The 17,301-nt window shown below is 40.2% G+C and overlaps 1 protein-coding gene across 1 annotated transcript in view; it reads right to left on the bottom strand.

Moving 5' to 3' along the window:
- The window catches only part of LEMD1 (LEM domain containing 1), a 200,568-nt gene that overhangs the window by 59,903 nt on the left and 123,364 nt on the right, over positions 1-17,301 (bottom strand). The window contains exons 2-3 of the mRNA XM_053705310.1: positions 10,223-10,337; positions 9,104-9,220 (exon numbers count right to left, since the gene is read on the bottom strand). Coding sequence (XP_053561285.1) covers positions 9,104-9,220; positions 10,223-10,337 — 232 coding nt within the window. The remainder of the gene's footprint in view (positions 1-9,103; positions 9,221-10,222; positions 10,338-17,301) is intronic.

Here is a 17,301-nt window from a genome sequence, read left to right as displayed (position 1 = left end):
CAGCGTTCTCATGCTCTACAGAATTTTCTAAAACAGAGCAGTCGCGCTTTCGCTGATAAGTGGGCATATTGGCTAAAATGTTTTTGATAGAATTATCCATTACAGCCGTTAAATGTTGCATAGTAAGGAGTATTGGCGCACTAGATGTACTAGGGGCCTCCTGTATGGGCAAGACTGGTGTAGACGAAGGAGGGGATGATGCAGTACCATGCTTACTCCCCTCACTTGAGGAATCATCTTGGGCATCATTTTTACTAAATATTTTTATGACATAAAATACATATAGTTAAATGAGAAGGAACCTTGGTTTCCCCACAGTCAGAACACAATCTATCTGGTAGTTCAGACATGTTAAACAGGCATAAACTTGATAACAAAGCACAAAAAACGTTTTAAAATAAAACCGTTACTGTCACTTTAAATTTTAAACTAAACACACTTTATTACTGCAATTGCGAAAAAGTATGAAGGAATTGTTCAAAATTCACCAAAATTTCACCACGGTGTCTTAAAGCCTTAAAAGTATTGCACACCAAATTTGGAAGCTTTAACCCTTAAAATAACGGAACCGGAGCCGTTTTTATATTTAACCCCTTTACAGTCCCTGGAATCTGCTTTGCTGAGACCCAACCAAGCCCAAAGGGGAATACGATACCAAATGATGCCTTCAGAAAGACTTTTCTATGTATCAGAGCTCCACACACATGCAGCTGCATGCCATGCTGTCCTCAAAAACAAGTGCGCCATACCGGCGCGAAAATGAGGCTCTGACTATGATTAGGGAAAGCCCCTAAAGAATAAGGTGTCAAAAACAGTGCCTGCCGATATAATCATATCAAAATACCCAGAATAAATGATTCCTCAAGGCTAAATATGTGTTAATAATGAATCGATTTAGCCCAGAAAAAGTCTACAGTCTTAATAAGCCCTTGTGAAGCCCTTATTTACTATCTTGATAAACATGGCTTACCGGATCCCATAGGGAAAATGACAGCTTCCAGCATTACATCGTCTTGTTAGAATGTGTCATACCTCAAGCAGTAAGAGACTGCACACTGTTCCCCCAACTGAAGTTAATTGCTCTCAACAGTCCTGTGTGGAACAGCCATGGATTTTAGTTACGGTGCTAAAATCATTTTCCTCATACAAACAGAAATCTTCATCTCTTTTCTGTTTCTGAGTAAATAGTACATACCAGCACTATTTTAAAATAACAAACTCTTGATTGAATAATAAAAACTACAGTTAAACACTAAAAAACTCTAAGCCATCTCCGTGGAGATGTTGCCTGTACAACGGCAAAGAGAATGACTGGGGTAGGCGGAGCCTAGGAGGGATCATGTGACCAGCTTTGCTGGGCTCTTTGCCATTTCCTGTTGGGGAAGAGAATATCCCACAAGTAAGGATGACGCCGTGGACCGGACACACCTATGTTGGAGAAATTATATCTGATCAATATACCAATCAGACATTCCTTATCCACTATATATAAAATGTTACTCCAACCCCCTCCAGGTAATCTACCATACTCTATCGAGATGTGGGAGAGAGAATTGGGGAAAATAATTCTTCCACAGACAGCAACCAACATATTTTCAAACACGAAAAGATCCTCTACCTCAGCTTCCATATTGGAGACCAACTATAAAATCCTACACTGCTGGTATTTAACCCCCCGTAGACTTCATCGCCTGTTCTCTTCCATCAGTGACAGGTGCTGGAGATGCGGCCATGTAGGTAGCGGAATGGGCCACATGTGGTGGTGGTGCTCCCGGCTAAACCACTACTGGTACGAGGTCATACACGAGGTTGAAATAATTTTCCAGGTCTCGATCCCCCCAGACCCCTTGATTTGGCTACTAAATAAGTCCACTAAATTGCCCTGCAGATCCCTGCTCCCTCTATTTCGCATTTTCACAAACAGTGCAAAACTGTTAATAGCTAGAATATGGAAGACTAAAGATATCCCCACATTGAACAACTGGCGTGATAAAGTCTCCGAGCTATTAGAGCTTGAGGAATACTCCGCCTATAAGAGAGGTACTACCGACAATTTTATTGCACTACACACTATTTGGGATGATTATAAAAGAAATGTAAATTATTCTCCACAAGGATAGTCTTGTCTCTTGGTACCTAGATAGACATTTAAAAGATAAGACAGCGACACTGTACATCATTCTACCCCATATTAGGCTGGCTACTCCGAGACTGGACACCCTCTTAATTTTATTGTTACTCATTTTTATCTCATTTTCATTTATTTCATATTAGTTTATTTTATTTTGTTGGAAATTCTTTAATACAATTTGTTTAATTATTCCTCCCTTTTTTTTTAACTTTATGAACTGGTTATCTGGTTCAGCCAAAGACCCTTTTGTTTACTCAAAATGGAGAGATATGGACTTTAAAGGATGTAGGACCGTACAAGTCTTGTGACTTACTTAATGTATGGATATGTTTTGAACTATTGTGCTGTACTCCGTTCTCTTACTAATAAAAAGAATTCAACTAAAAATATAATATATATTAATATATATATATATATATATATATATATATATATATATATATATATATATATATATATATATAATGTATCTTAACATTTCTCTAAAAAAAAAAAAAAAAAAAAAAAAAAAAAAAAAAATAGAGGTTTCAATAGCCCACTTTTTCTTATATAACTAATTACATATTATTGTTACATGGCAATTGCTGTATTTGTTTTTTCCTTTTTGTATTTGCACAACCTCAATATCTTAAAAAAATTAATCAAAACAAAAATTAATAGATTAGTAGCACAAAAACAAATTATGCTTACAAGATAATTTCCTTTTCTTCTGTATAGGAAGAGTCCACAGATGCATTCCTTACTTGTGGGAAATACTGAACCTGATCACCAGGAGGAGGCAAAGACACCCCAGCCAAAGGCTTAAATACCTACCCCACTTCCTCATAACCCCTGTCATTCTGCCGAGGGAACAAGGAACAGTAGGAGAAATATCAGTGTGAAAAAGGAATGCAGCTGTGGGAAGAGTCCACAGCTGCATTCCTTACTTGTTGGAAACATATACCCAAGCTCTAGAGTACACGGAATGCTAACTGAAGGGAAAAAAAGAGAGGCGGACCCTAATCTGAGGGCACCACAGCCTGCAAAACCTCTCTCCCGAAGGCTGCTTCAGCAGAAGCAAAAACATCAAACTTGTAAAATTTGGGAAAAAGTATGTAAGGAGGACCAGGTAGCCGCCATACAAATCTGATCCATAGAAGCCTCATTTTTAAAGGCCCAAGAGGAAACCACTGCTCTCGTAGAATGAGTCGTAATCCTCAGAGGAGGCTTATGTCCCACTGACTATGTTAAACGGATGACCCTCCTCAGACAAAAAGATAAGGAAGTCAAAGAGGTCCTCTGACCCCTATACTTCCCGGAAAGGAGAACAAACAGAAAAAAAGTTTGTCTAAATTCCTTTGTTGCCTGAAGATAGAACTTCAAGGAACAAACCACACCAAGAATTACATTGTAAACATTCCTTTGATGAAGGAGGACTAGGACATAAGAAAGGAACCACAATCTCTTGATTGATGTTGTGAATTGACACAACCTTAGGAAGAAAACCTAACTTGGTTTGTAGAACAGCCTTATCAGCATGGAAAGCCAGATAAGGAGGAACGCATTGGAAGGCAGCAATAACAGATTTAAACTCCAAGGAGGAGCATTAGATCTAAAACACAGGTCTGCACATCTGGAAGCTCAGCGAACCTCTTGCGCAGTAACAAAGAAAGGGCCAAAATCTGTCCCTTCAGAGGACTTGCAGAAAAGCCCTTCTCCAGTTCATCCTGAAGAACAGAATAAGTAGGTCCTCCACACCTTATGATAGATGCAACAAGCAACCAGCTTACGAGCTTGAATGAGAGAAAAAATAACTCAAAACAAATTATGCTTACCTGATAATTTAATTTCCATCAAGGGGAGGAGAGTCCACGGCTTTATTCATTACTGTTGGGAATTAAGAACCTGGCCACCAGGAGGAGGCAGACACCCCAGCCAAAGGCATAAATACCTCCCCCACTTCCATCATACCCCTGTCATTATGCCGAGGGAACCAGGAATAGTAGGAGAAATATCAGGGTATAAATGGTGCCAGAAGAGTATAAATTTAGGTATGCCCATTGGAGATACGGGCGGGAGCCGTGGACTCTCCTCCCTTCGATGGAAATTAAATTATCAGGTAAGCATAATTTATGTTTTCCATCTAAAGGGGAGGAGACTCCACGGCTTCATTCATTACTTGTGGTAAACAAATACCCAAGCTCTAGAGGACACTGAATGAAACCAGGAGGGTAAAAAAAGGCGGACCCTAATCAGGGCACCACAGCCCGCAAAACCTCTCCCAAAAACAGCTTCCGCAGAAGCAAAAACATCAAACTTGTAAAAAAGTGTGTAAGAAGGACCAGATAGCCGCCTTACAAATTTGCTCCAGAGAGGCTTCATTCTTGAAGGCCCAAGACGAAGCAACAGCGCTAGTTGAATGAGCCGTGATCCTCTGAGGCAGCTTATGTTCTGCTGTATCATAAGCCAAGCGAATCATACTCCGCAACCAAAAAGACAAAGAAGCAGCAGAGGCACTTTGCCCTTCTCAGAATACACCACAAAAAGAAATGTAGACTGTCTGAAATCCTTGGTAGCCTGAAGATAAAACTTCAAGGCACGAACCACATCCAGGTTATGAAGTAACCTCTCCTTCGAAGAAGGGTTAGGACACAAATCCAACTCCATGTTTCTCACACCAGGACAAGTCCTCCACACCTTATGGTAGATGCAACGAGTGACTGTCTTCCTTGCCTGAATTAGAGTATCAATCACACTTTCAGAAAAGCCTCTTGGCCAAGACTAGGCATTCAATCCCCACACAGTCAGCCTCAGAGAATCTAGATTTTGATGTTGAAAGGGGCCCTGTGACAGCAGATCCCTGCAACAGGGTAACCTCCAAGGCGGAAAGGATGACATCCCCACCAGATTCGCAAACCACGTCCTCTGCGGCCATGAAGGAGCAATCAGAATGGCCAAGGAATGCTCCTGTTTGATGCGTGCCACTATGCAAGGTAGAAGTGGTAACGGAGGAAAAATGTAAGCTAGGCTGATTACCCAAGGAACCAATAAGGCATCTATCAGCTCCGCCTGGGGATCCCTGGACCTCGACTCGTATCGAGGTAGTTTGCAATCGAGTCTGGACGCCATGAGATCTATCTCCGGCATTAGCCATCTATGCCAAATCTCCGCAAACACTTCGGGGTGAAGAGACCATTCCCCCGGATGGAAGTATTGTCTGCTGAGAAAGTCCGCTTCCAAGGCTGAGCGACCGTGTCCGAACCAGGATGTCGTCCAGCCAAGGCGCCACCGCATTGCCCCTGGATCTGGCCAATGCAAGCAGCGCCCCCAGAACCTTTGTGAAGACTCTCGGGGCCGTCGCCAGACCAAAAGGAAGGGCCACAAACTGGAAGTGTTGGTCCAGAAATGCAAATCTTAGGAACCTGAAGTGGTCCCTGTGGATGGAAGATGAAGGTAAGAGTCCTTCAAGTCTATAGTCTTCATGTACTTTCCTTCTTGAACTAGGGGCAGAATAGATCTGATTGTTTCCATTTTGAAACTTGTTTAAACACTTTAGATCCAGAATCGGGGTGGGGGGAGAGAATGTGCCCTCCTCCTTTGGAACCACAAAAAGGTTGGAATATTACCCTAGACCCCTTTCAGTTAGGGGTACTGGTACGATAAACCAGAGAGAAGCAAGATCTCTCACACACTCTAGAAAGGCCTCTCTCTTCTCTGGTCTTGAAGACAGGTTTGACAGGAAGAATCTGCCCTTGGGCAGATGGGATCTGAACCCTATCCTGTAACCCTGGGAGACAACTTCTAGCACCTAACAGTCCTGAACGTCCTGCAACCATGAGTCTGAGAATAGAGATAATCTGCCCCCTACATGATTTGGAGACCGGTCGGGGCCGCCCCTTCATGCCGATTTCGTCTCAGCGGGCTTCTTGCTCTGCTTATACTTGTTCCAAGATCGAGCCGGCTTCTAAGATCCCTTGGACTGGTCCATTTTCATGGAGGGTTGCTGGCGCTGGGCCTTCTCTGCACGAAAGGGACGAAAAGTAGATACCTTAGGCTTAGCCATCTTATCCTGCGGTAGGAAAGCTCCCGTGACTCCTGTAAACATGGATATAATTTAATACAATCCTGGACCGAACAGGATCTTTCCTTGAAAAGGCAGGGACAACAGAGGTCATGTCCACAGACCAAGATTTTAGCCACAGAGCCTGCTCGCTAAAACAGAAGAACCTGACACTTTAGCATTCAGGCGAATAATTTGCATACTGGCATCACAGATGAAAGAATTGGTCAACCTTCAGCGCCTTAATCTTCTCCTGTATCTAGTCAATGGATGTCTTCCCCTCGACCATTTCACACAGGTATTCACACCAATATGTCGCAACTGCAGCAACCGCCGCAACGACCACTGCTGGCTAAAAAAAAAAATAAAAAAAAACCTGTGCCGAAACATCTTTCTCAACATGTTTTTCAATTTTTTATCCATGGGCTCCTTAAATAACCAACTAATCGAGGAGAATAGTCGTCCGCTTCACAAACAGAGATGGCCCCATCCACCTTAGGGATGGTCCCCCACAGCTCAAGCTCAGAGTTCGGAACGGGGAACAGTTTTTTATAAAGGAAGAAGGGGGAAAAGGACGACCCTAATCGCTCCCATTCATTCTTAATATTTGCCATCTTAACAAGAAACAGGAAAGACTGAGGCACTACCCTGTCCTCATATACCTTGTCAAGCTTAAGAATCGCAGGTTCCTCCGGTATCTTAGGTTCCGGAACCTCCAGAGTAGCAAGCACCTGCTGTAGCAGAAAGTGCAAATTCTCCATCCTAAACCAATAACCAGCTCCTCCGCCACCAGAGGTTTAGATGACACGAACTCCAACCAAGAAGGGGCCTCCTCCGAAGAGTTGGAGTGGGCCTCATCGTATAGAGCCTCTGGATCAGCAATCAGCATGGACAAATCCTGGGCCGGGCCGCTATGATAAACCCTACGCTTGCGCTTAGCAGAACGTGGCAAGGCATGGCTCACTTTCGAAACTGCCGTTCCCAGTTGGTCCACAAAGTCTGACGGCCAACAAATCCCTCCCGAAGGAGTAACGGTTGGACCCCTGGGCGCCGCATGTGCAGTCGGAGAAGAATGTAGGGAACGCACCTCCTGGGACGAAGAACCCTCAGTGGTGGACGGCTCAGTAGTACTAGACATCCGTTTACATTTAGAGGTCGTAACTTTATCAAGGCATGTGGAACATAGTTGAGCAGGTTGATCTACCAGAACCTCCTCACAATAAACACAGGAATGAGACTTTGTTATGGAGAGAGAGCCCTCCAACGCGTCAGAGTCCTCCATCGCTTGCGCTTATGGGAAGACTAAATTAATTTACAAAAAGGCACCTTTATACCACCAATGGCTGGGGCACTCACCACCTCCTAGGACACTGACTACAGAAAACGTTATGTCTCCTGCGCCACAGATAAACAAAGAAGATACACACCCCGTCACGTGGAAAGTCTGGCAGGACCACCCCTGCACTAGAGAAATCTGCACCAAAAATGGCCGCGCAAGAATCCCACAAGGCACCTGAAAGTTCCACACATTGTCAGAGCCTCATCTCACACAACGCAGTAATGACACAAATATTATGATGTAAAAAAAAAAAAACCTGTTCAATAATCCCCTTCCAGGAATATTAACCCTTGATTCTGTAAAGATAAAAAGGAACCACACTGTGACCCTGTCTTCTATGTTATCATCAGTATCATCATTAATAAAAAATTAAACAATCTTACCAGAATCTACACCTTGGAACAGGAACACTGCCCTTCAAGTTTGACAGGTTAGTAGCGTCGCTCCTGACACGGACTTGAGTGAAGAAAGCAGGCAGCGAAACTTGTCAATGCAGATTGCTAATGGAGCTGTTAATATGAGTCAGGATGATTTTGCTGAAAGACTCTCCCTGCATCTCCGGACTCTTTCGCCCAGGCCCTCACTGAGAGACTGACAGGACTACTTAAAACTCCAGTCCCACTGCAAAGAGTACTACCCTCCATAAGAGACTACTCCGAAACTCTGGCACTTCTCTGCTGTCCTCCTGTGATAAAAGGCAAAGAATGACTGGGGGATGAGGGAAGTGGGGGAGGTATTTAACCTTTGGCTGTGGTGTCTTTGCCTCTTCCTGGTGGCCAGGTTCTTAATTTCCAATAGTAATGAATGAAGCCGTGGACTCTACTCCCCTTTAGATGGAAATTGGGTTTTACGTCCCTTTCACCCACATACAAATGAAGTCCCTGCCCAATGCCTATAAATAATCCTCTATGAAGGATTTTAGTCCCAAAGTAAAGTGCAGTCTCCGTAACCCCTGCAGTGCAAGTCTCCCAGCCCAAGAAGACAAAAGCACTTACCTGCACATCTAGCAGTCAGACAGGACAGCTTACAAGGCGTGAAAGGACACATACTCCTTACAGAGACCTGTAGAAAAAAGAAAGAACAGAGTAAACCTACTCTGGCTTTTAATACTAGGGCAGCAAAATGTTGGGAACTTGTGAGTTGGGCCTTGCTTTGTTTTCCTAACTGCTTTAAAAGCCACCACTACCCTACTGAAGAGATTAACGTGGACTATGGCTAGACCCCAAAAAATCTCGCTTATAGCAAAGGAAATCCAATTTTCTTCAGACACCAAAACTTCACCTCCTCCATTGACAGAGGCAAAGAAAATGACTAGGGATTATGGGTAGGGGAGTGACACTTAACAGCTTTGCTGTGGTGCTCTTTGCCTCCTCCTGCTGCCCAGGAGTGATATTCCCACTAGCAATTGATGATGTTGTGGACTCTCCATATCTTAGGAAAGAAAGGTATTTTATACAAAACAAAAATTAAAGTTTGGGCAATCCAACTAAATCAGAAGACATTTACAACCATGACAACAAAAACGTTTAAACAAATTAGTAACAAAATTTTAAATTGTGACTTGAATGCGTGTATCACTCAACATTAGTCTAACCTTCATCTTCGCTGTCTGAATATTGCCCTTCATTTGTTGCTCCATTCTCACTGGCCGGTACTGGAACAACCTCCAATAGCTTCTGTAACTTCTTCTCATATACACTTCGCGTGCTAGCTATAGATAGGAGGAAGTAGGAGGGAGGGGGGTTACTACATGTGCAATCAGCATACTCCAATTAGCATCTCAGACCATCAATTAGACAAGATTGAGTGAATGATTTAGTGAATGAACTTCTTAAAATTAGTTGCAATGAAATTCCTGTTTAATATATTAATCAAGTTTAGTAACTTGTGCAAGATTATAGATATAAACACATTGCATTTTTTTCTTGAATCATTTGACAAAGGGTCCGGTCTGGTACCCAAAACGTTATGACAACTTTGGAATAAATATTATGGATTATACCTTAATAAGTCCATTGAGTGCTTTCTTTATATGAATATTGGATCTAAGCCCGTTAGCACCGTGGCAATCACTAATGGATGAGGAGTGCATATCTTAAAAGGAATATATATATATATATATATATATATATATATATATATATATATATATATATATATATATATATATATATATATATATATATATATATATATATATATATATATATATATATATATATATATATATATATATTACACACAAGCCAGCATACAATGAAAACTTTTTACCCCTTCTTCCCTTTTCCCAATATAGGTTTATATGTATAAGATTTGTAAATTCATAAGATGTGTGTGCTGGATATTATTTTCTGTCATTTTTTTTAATTTAATAAAATATATAATAAAAAAAATTAAGTTAATTTGAGTTGGGGGGGACATACAGTACATGCAAACACAAGACTTATACTGAGCTTCAAAACCCTTAGCACCACAAGGATACAATCTTTTTGCAGTTTTGCTAGGTGTTAAAAAAGGTCAAATTTAGAGGAAAATAAATATTGCTTTGTAACGGGCCTAGTGTTCTGTGTACATTGCCATTAATATATTTAGAGATTAGGATAAAAAATTTAAGATACAACTGCTAAATCATATCTAATTACACATTAATAGTAAACGGCACATTATCTTATATTACAGCACACAGCTCAGCCATTTAAAGTTGTATGCATACGTAATATAGGTCCTGGCTTGACCCCGTGTATCAGCAGCTGCTCCTTCAGCTCAGTATTACTCATGCTTCTCACATCCATGACTCCGTTTTCTTCTTTGCCTTCCAAAGGCAGAGGCTAAGAAAAGAGGAAGAGTGTTACAAGAGGAAAAAAATAAATAAAAGCAGCAGCAAGGCCTAACCAGCATAAACCATTTCTAAGCAGAGAGCTACCGTGGGGATTTCAAATAACCCTATTACTGACTGGATTATAAGATAACTAGATTAACACTACATACGAAAACAGAATATAATGAAATAAAATATAATAATAACATGAAATAATAACATGATATAATAACATATTATAAAATATTATAAAATAATATTATAATATAATATTATATTATAATATAATATAATATTATATTATAATATAATATTATATTATATTATATTATAATATTATATTATAATACAATATAATATATTATAATACAATATAATATATTATAATACAATATTATAATACAATATTATAATACAATATTATAATACAATATTATAATACAATATTATAATACAATATTATAATACAATATTATAATACAATATTATAATACAATATTATAATACAATATTATAATACAATATTATAATACAATATTATAATACAATATTATAATACAATATTATAATACAATATTATAATACAATATTATATAATATAATATATACATATACACGTCATAGTGAAGGGTGTTTTGTTTCTATGCAAGGACTTTAGCTACTACACTGATACATTGTATTAATCCGTTGCCATCCTGCTAAATAACTTAGTGTAACTTGTATGTTGTAACATTTTTGCACTGTAACCCTGAGTGATTGCATTTGTTTTATAATTTTTTTTTTTTTTTTTATATAAATTTTTTATTGAGGAAATATGCATACATGAATAGCAAGTACAAGATAGGAAAACGAAAATGTAACAGGTGTTGGTACATGTACAAGTGCAGTATATTGCTGAAACAGTCCTTATTTTAGTCCCATGTAACAAGTTTTTAGGTCACTCTTGAACCTATAATTAATATGCTTCCAAAAGAGATTGGGATTAATTAAACTAATTATAACTATGTACAAAAAAAAACATTGTAATATAAGCAGAAACAAGATAAGATCAGGTCTGAGTCATCAGGCGCCATCTCATAGATGGGAACAGGTTGCGTCTCGCGCAAATAATGTTAATACATGGCAATAAAGCTTATTAGTAAGTAAAAAAGAGGTGCACAAGGGTATTCCTTTCTCTGTCAAATTGTGTGCTCTTGTAAATACAAGCAGGTCAGTTGCTATAATGCTATGAAAATAACAGTGTCAGTCAATGTGCTACCTAGGAAATGTGGGGTATGACTCCCATGAGGGTGGTAATGACAGCTTGGGGTAACACACCTAGATACCGTGAGCAGCATAAGGCATAAGGTAGTGCATAGGCGAATATATAGCGTGGCATTCCTATTTACATATATAGGCAGCTTTCTTCTAAGCAAGTGCCGTGCATTAAAGTACTGGTTATAAGGTGCAGGGTATAACTAAGTATCATCAATATCATTCTTGCGCTCCTAAATATTATGTTAGAGCCCAAGAAATAAGCATCTGCCAAGAATTGGGTATTTGCTAACAGAGTGTGTTATGGGAATAGGTTTTTGCTGGGCTGCCGAGGATATGTTAGCAACCACCTTTTGCCAGATATACATATAATAAATAAACATTTTGGGGTGTTTAATATATACTTATGGAAACAGAACATAACATTTTAAACCAACAACAAGTTTCATGAGAACATTAACGATAGTTCCAATGAACAGGGAGATACACAGACAGTTTTATCATAATCCTTTTTGCTTTTCGTCAGCCCCCTGAGTCAAATTGCAGCCTGAGCAGCATCCCTTTGCAAATATTCAGTTTACGTAGCCATAAGGTGATGCGATCTTTCCCATGTGCAGCCCCTTTCTTGAAGTGCAAGGAGGAAGGCAATCTCACATATTTAGTCTCCCAAGTCACAAGTCCAAAGAGAGAGTTCTCAAAAGTAGATAGTTGAGGTACATTGTCTAATGCGAGACAGTTCTGGCTAGGCTTGGTATTTATGAATGACCCCATTTCGCCATATGTCAGTAGCACTTTGACAGTAAAGGTTTTAAGCGCCGTTGTTGTATTGTAAAATATCAGTGTCAGATCCTATCTGAGTGTCCATACCGACCAGGGCTGACTTACGGACATCGGGAGGGATAAGAGTGTTCCTACCAGGCAGCCGAGGATCATATGCTATTCTTGCAGCCGCGCCAGGGCCCTTCTGCGCGGTCCGCAAATTGAGCCCTTTCACTACCGCCTCATTGCTGCTCGGGCTGTGCCTGTCGGCTTGTACTGTTTTAGGCAGTTCCCCTGCATCTGCGTTGGAAGGTTTTCTGCAGGCGGAGGTATATTCTCTGCCGTGATATCTCTCCAGTCGCCATCTTTGTGTGAATGTGCTGTAGGGGTCTGTAGTGAGTCTTCCGTGATTATGCTTTTTGTCGTTGGTAGAGTGCTCTTTATACAATCTATTGGGAGTATATTCTCCAGTTTAGCAAAGCGCTGGTCTAGTTCTTGCTCCAGGCTTATCTCCCATGCAGTCGCCATCTTGAAAACGATCTTGTGTGCGGCAACCTTAGGACCCGTACTTCTCCAGGATTATTGGTTAGAAATTATTTATTCTGCTTATTGCTGTTGTAAAGATCAGTAAGGCAGAAACCTGCTGCCAGCACTGGTAACCCGGGGGATCCGGGGGGGGGGTCGCTACCTAGTAATAGGCCACCGCCTTAGATCTTAATCTTCCGAGCTGTGGCTCTGGGATCATTAAAACAGCTTTTGAAGATTGAGATATGGCCACCACTTGTTTGGCAACCATAGATCACTGAGATATAGGTATATTTTAGCTGTTAGGATCTCTAAAATCGGTGGATTAAAGAGGATTCTTCAAGAGCCTGCAGTCTGTACGTCCTATCAAGTACGTGGTTCGGACACGCCCCCCTTGTTTTATAAATTTTATGTTTTTTAAAAAAAAACTGACTGGAAGTGGTTCCGGAATCATTTGCTAAGGCTTTACCTGATAGCCAGAATATTCAGGTCTGCGTTTAAATTGGAGCTTAGAGGCAGCTCCCACAGTGTGTGATTAATATTTCAAGTATCGATCTTATTCAAGTGGGCATTTAACAATATTAAAAACTATTGTTATATTTTTCTTCCCTTGGAGATTCGGGAGATTATGAATGAGACACATGCACAGATATAGCTGATCCTGACAGCTTTGTACTCAGGACTGCCTTTACACCTGAGTTGACAATAGCAAAGGCATATGTGAGTAGCCATTTGTATATGAAAAGTTTATACTAACACTGTTTAAACAATATCACACTATTTTTGTGTTTTTTTCTCTTTTGAGGAACTGAGGATCACCTACTTGATATCCTTTTAGAATCGCATTTATTCACATTAGTTATTTGTTTTTATTGTTAGTACAAAAAAACCTTTGACGAAACGTCTTCCTAAAAGGACATTCTACAACAACCCAGAGCTCTAAAATAAAAAACTATCTGAAACAATAGCAAAAAAAAAAAAAAAAAAAAAAAAAAAAAAAAAAAAAAAAAAAAAAAAAAAAAATCGGCAAGCGCACAAAAGTGATAGCCAAAAGGAGTGGGCAAACAAAAACAGGTCCAGCCTGTCATACGACACAAACCCCCCCCCCCCCCCATAAAGCTCAGAACCGAGATTCCATATGAATAAAAATATATCTGGACGATGAGGAATAGAATCACCATCCCTCCACTCGTCTAGTCTAGATCGCTATCCGATTTAGAGGACTGAGAATCAACCGACAAATCAGTACTGGGAGCCTCTAGCATTGCCAAAACCTCTCAGAAGTAAATGCAGACGTGCCATTCTAAATCTAAATCCTCTTCAGTCGGAGGAATCAACTGAGCAAACTCCGACCCTGGAGGTCCTACCTCTGAAGCCTTAGAGGGAACCACATCCCCGGATGACTGATCAGAAAAAAAACAGAAGATTCTAGGAAACACACCTCACGGGACGAGGAATCCTCACAGGCAGACGGCTCAGTGGTCTCTAACATCTCAACATTGGTTGATGAGAACACCCTATTGCGGCACACCATACAGAACATAATTGAGAGGGCTAGGCTACCCGGGGGGTCTCCTCACAATATACACAGGTATCAAATTCTGTATTAGAGAGATGTTGCTCCTCTCCTCAGAAACTCTGTCAGGAATCAGACATGGGGAAACGTGACCACTCTGTCACATGGTGCATCATGCAGGACCGCCCCTGCTAAGGAAAAAGCGTGCCAGCTTAATAAAACTGTGCAGCTCTCAAAATGAAAAATAACCTATACATTTCGTATCAGCCTATGAGCCCAAACGTCTCTTACACATAAGCAGTTGAAATCACATAATATGATTAAAAAACCACTGTTCAATAATCCACCTCAGGAGATATTAATCCTTGATTCCATAAAGATAAGGAGTCCCACTGTGACCCTGTGTTCTATTGTTAACATGTGTGTAAAAAAAATAAATGATCTTACCGGAATCTATGCTGTGGAACAGTAACACGGTCCTTCAAGTTTGACAGATGGTAGCAGCGCTTCTGACATGGACTTGAGTGAAGAAAGCAGGCAGCGAAACTCGTCAACGTTGATTGCTGGAGCGGTTAATGAGTGGATGATTTCGCAGAAAGACTCTCCCTGCATCTCCAGACTAACTTTCATCAATGCTCTCACTGAGGCGGACAAGACTACTTAAAACTCCAGTCCTATCTCGAACGGCAGGTGCCCTTCCTAAGGAACTAGTCCAAAATCTTCTGACACTTCTCTGCCAACCTCCTGTGATGAAAGGCAAAGAATGACTGGGGTGGGGATGAGGGAAGTGGGGGAGGTATTTAAGCCTTTGGCTGAGGTGTCTTTGCCTCCTCCTGGTGGCAAGGTTCTGTATTCCCACAAGTAATGAATGCAGCTGTGGACTCTCCCTGTATTAAGAAGGAAACATTGGGTAAGCCAACGACAAGCAGGTAAGCTCACAGTAGTGCATTGCTCTTGAGCATACCTAGGAAAGCTTTTCTACAACAATGAAGCAAAATTAGATATGAGAACTAAATTGGAAAGTGGTTTAAAATTCTATGTTCTGATTCATGAAAGTTTAAATTTTGACTTTGCTGTCGCTATAATGCCATTGCTCCTCTGCAAATCTATGTAAACATAATCAACCCTTACCAAGATTCAAGAAGCTCGATGAAAAGAAGATTTTTGGAGTCGAATAGATCTGCACAAGGCGCTAAGTGTGAAGAGGAAGGGTTAACCACTAAAAACTATAATATAAAGTTATTTTTTTAGTAATATAAAACTATTTAAAATTATAATGAAGGTATTGGTTATTTCTTTAGTAAAGTAAAAAAAACTACTCAAATGTTACTGTTTTTTTCTCCTTTCAAAAAAGTACAGCTGTAAAGTTGGTCAAATATGAACCTATTAAACTGGAGATAATTCACATCCCAATAATATAATTTATTTTAATGAGCTTTGTATTTTAAATGGTCTATAACCAAATCAGTAATTATCTGATATAACTGGAAAAATAATCAGAAAAGTTGTTATTCTAAAATTTAAAGCTTTAGGTAAAAAACAAAACCTCATAATTTATATTTATTTAAATGGTCTTTTTGACTGATTTAAATCAATTTGTTTTAAATCAAATCCACTCTTCCGCTAAGGCATCTATCAGTTCGGCTTGATCTGTATATAGCAAGTTTGTGATTTAGATAAGATGCCATTAAAAGGACCAGTAAATACAGTAGCTTTGTATAAACAAATACATGATAAAAAAAAACATAATTTATGCTTACCTGATAAATTCCTTTCTCCTGTAGTGTAGTCAGTCCACGGGTCATCCATTACTTATGGGATATTAACTCCTCCCCAACAGGAAGTGCAAGAGGATCACCCAAGCAGAGCTGCTATATAGCTCCTCCCCTCTACGTCATACCCAGTCATTCGACCGAAACCAAACGAGAAAGGAGAAACTATAGGGTGCAGTGGTGACTGGAATTTAATTTAAATTTTAGACTTGCCATAAAAAACAGGGCGGGCCGTGGACTGACTACACTACAGGAGAAAGGAATTTATCAGGTAAGCATAAATTATGTTGTTTTCTCCTGTTAAGTGTAGTCAGTCCACGGGTCATCCATATTACTTATGGGATACCAATACCAAAGCTAGAAGTACACGGATGACGGGAGGGAAAGGCAGGATCTTTACACAGAAGGAACCACTGCCTGAAGAACCTCTCTCCCAAAAACAGCCTCAGAAGAAGCAAAAGTGTCAAATTTGTAAAATTTGGAAAAAGTATGAAGAGAAGACCAAGTTGCAGCCTTGCAAATCTGTTCAACAGAGGCCTCATTCTTAAAGGCCCACGTGGAAGCCACAGCTCTCGTAGAATGAGCTGTAATTCTTTCAGGAGGCTGCTGTCCAGCAGTCTCATAGGCTAAACGTATTATGCTACGAAGCCAAAAAGAGAGAGAGGTAGCAGATGCTTTTTGACCTCTCCTCTGACCAGAATAAACTACAAACAGGGAAGATGTTTGGCGAAAATCTTTAGTTGCATGTAAATAAAATTTCAAGGCACGGACTACGTCTAGATTGTGCAGAAGTCGTTCCTTCTTTGAAGAAGGGTTAGGGCACATTGATGGAACAACAATCTCTTGATTGATATTCTTGTTAGTGACTACCTTAGGTAAGAACCCAGGTTTAGAACTACCTTGTCTGAATGAAAAATCAGATAAGGAGAATCACAATGTAAAGCCGATAACTCAGAGACTCTACGAGCCGAGGAAATAGCCATTAGAAACAGAACTTTCCAAGATAACAGCTTGATATCAATGGAATGAAGGGGTTCAAACGGAACACCCTGTAAAACGTTAAGAACTAAGTTTAAGCTCCATGGTGGAGCAACAGTCTTAAACACAGGCTTAATCCTGGCCAAAGCCTGACAAAAAGCCTGAACGTC

Source organism: Bombina bombina, chromosome 3, assembly GCF_027579735.1.
Source record: "Bombina bombina isolate aBomBom1 chromosome 3, aBomBom1.pri, whole genome shotgun sequence".
NCBI classification, from domain to species: Eukaryota; Metazoa; Chordata; class Amphibia; order Anura; family Bombinatoridae; genus Bombina; species Bombina bombina.
Note: the sequence above shows the minus strand (reverse complement) of the source record. Positions and strands in the feature narration are given on the sequence as shown.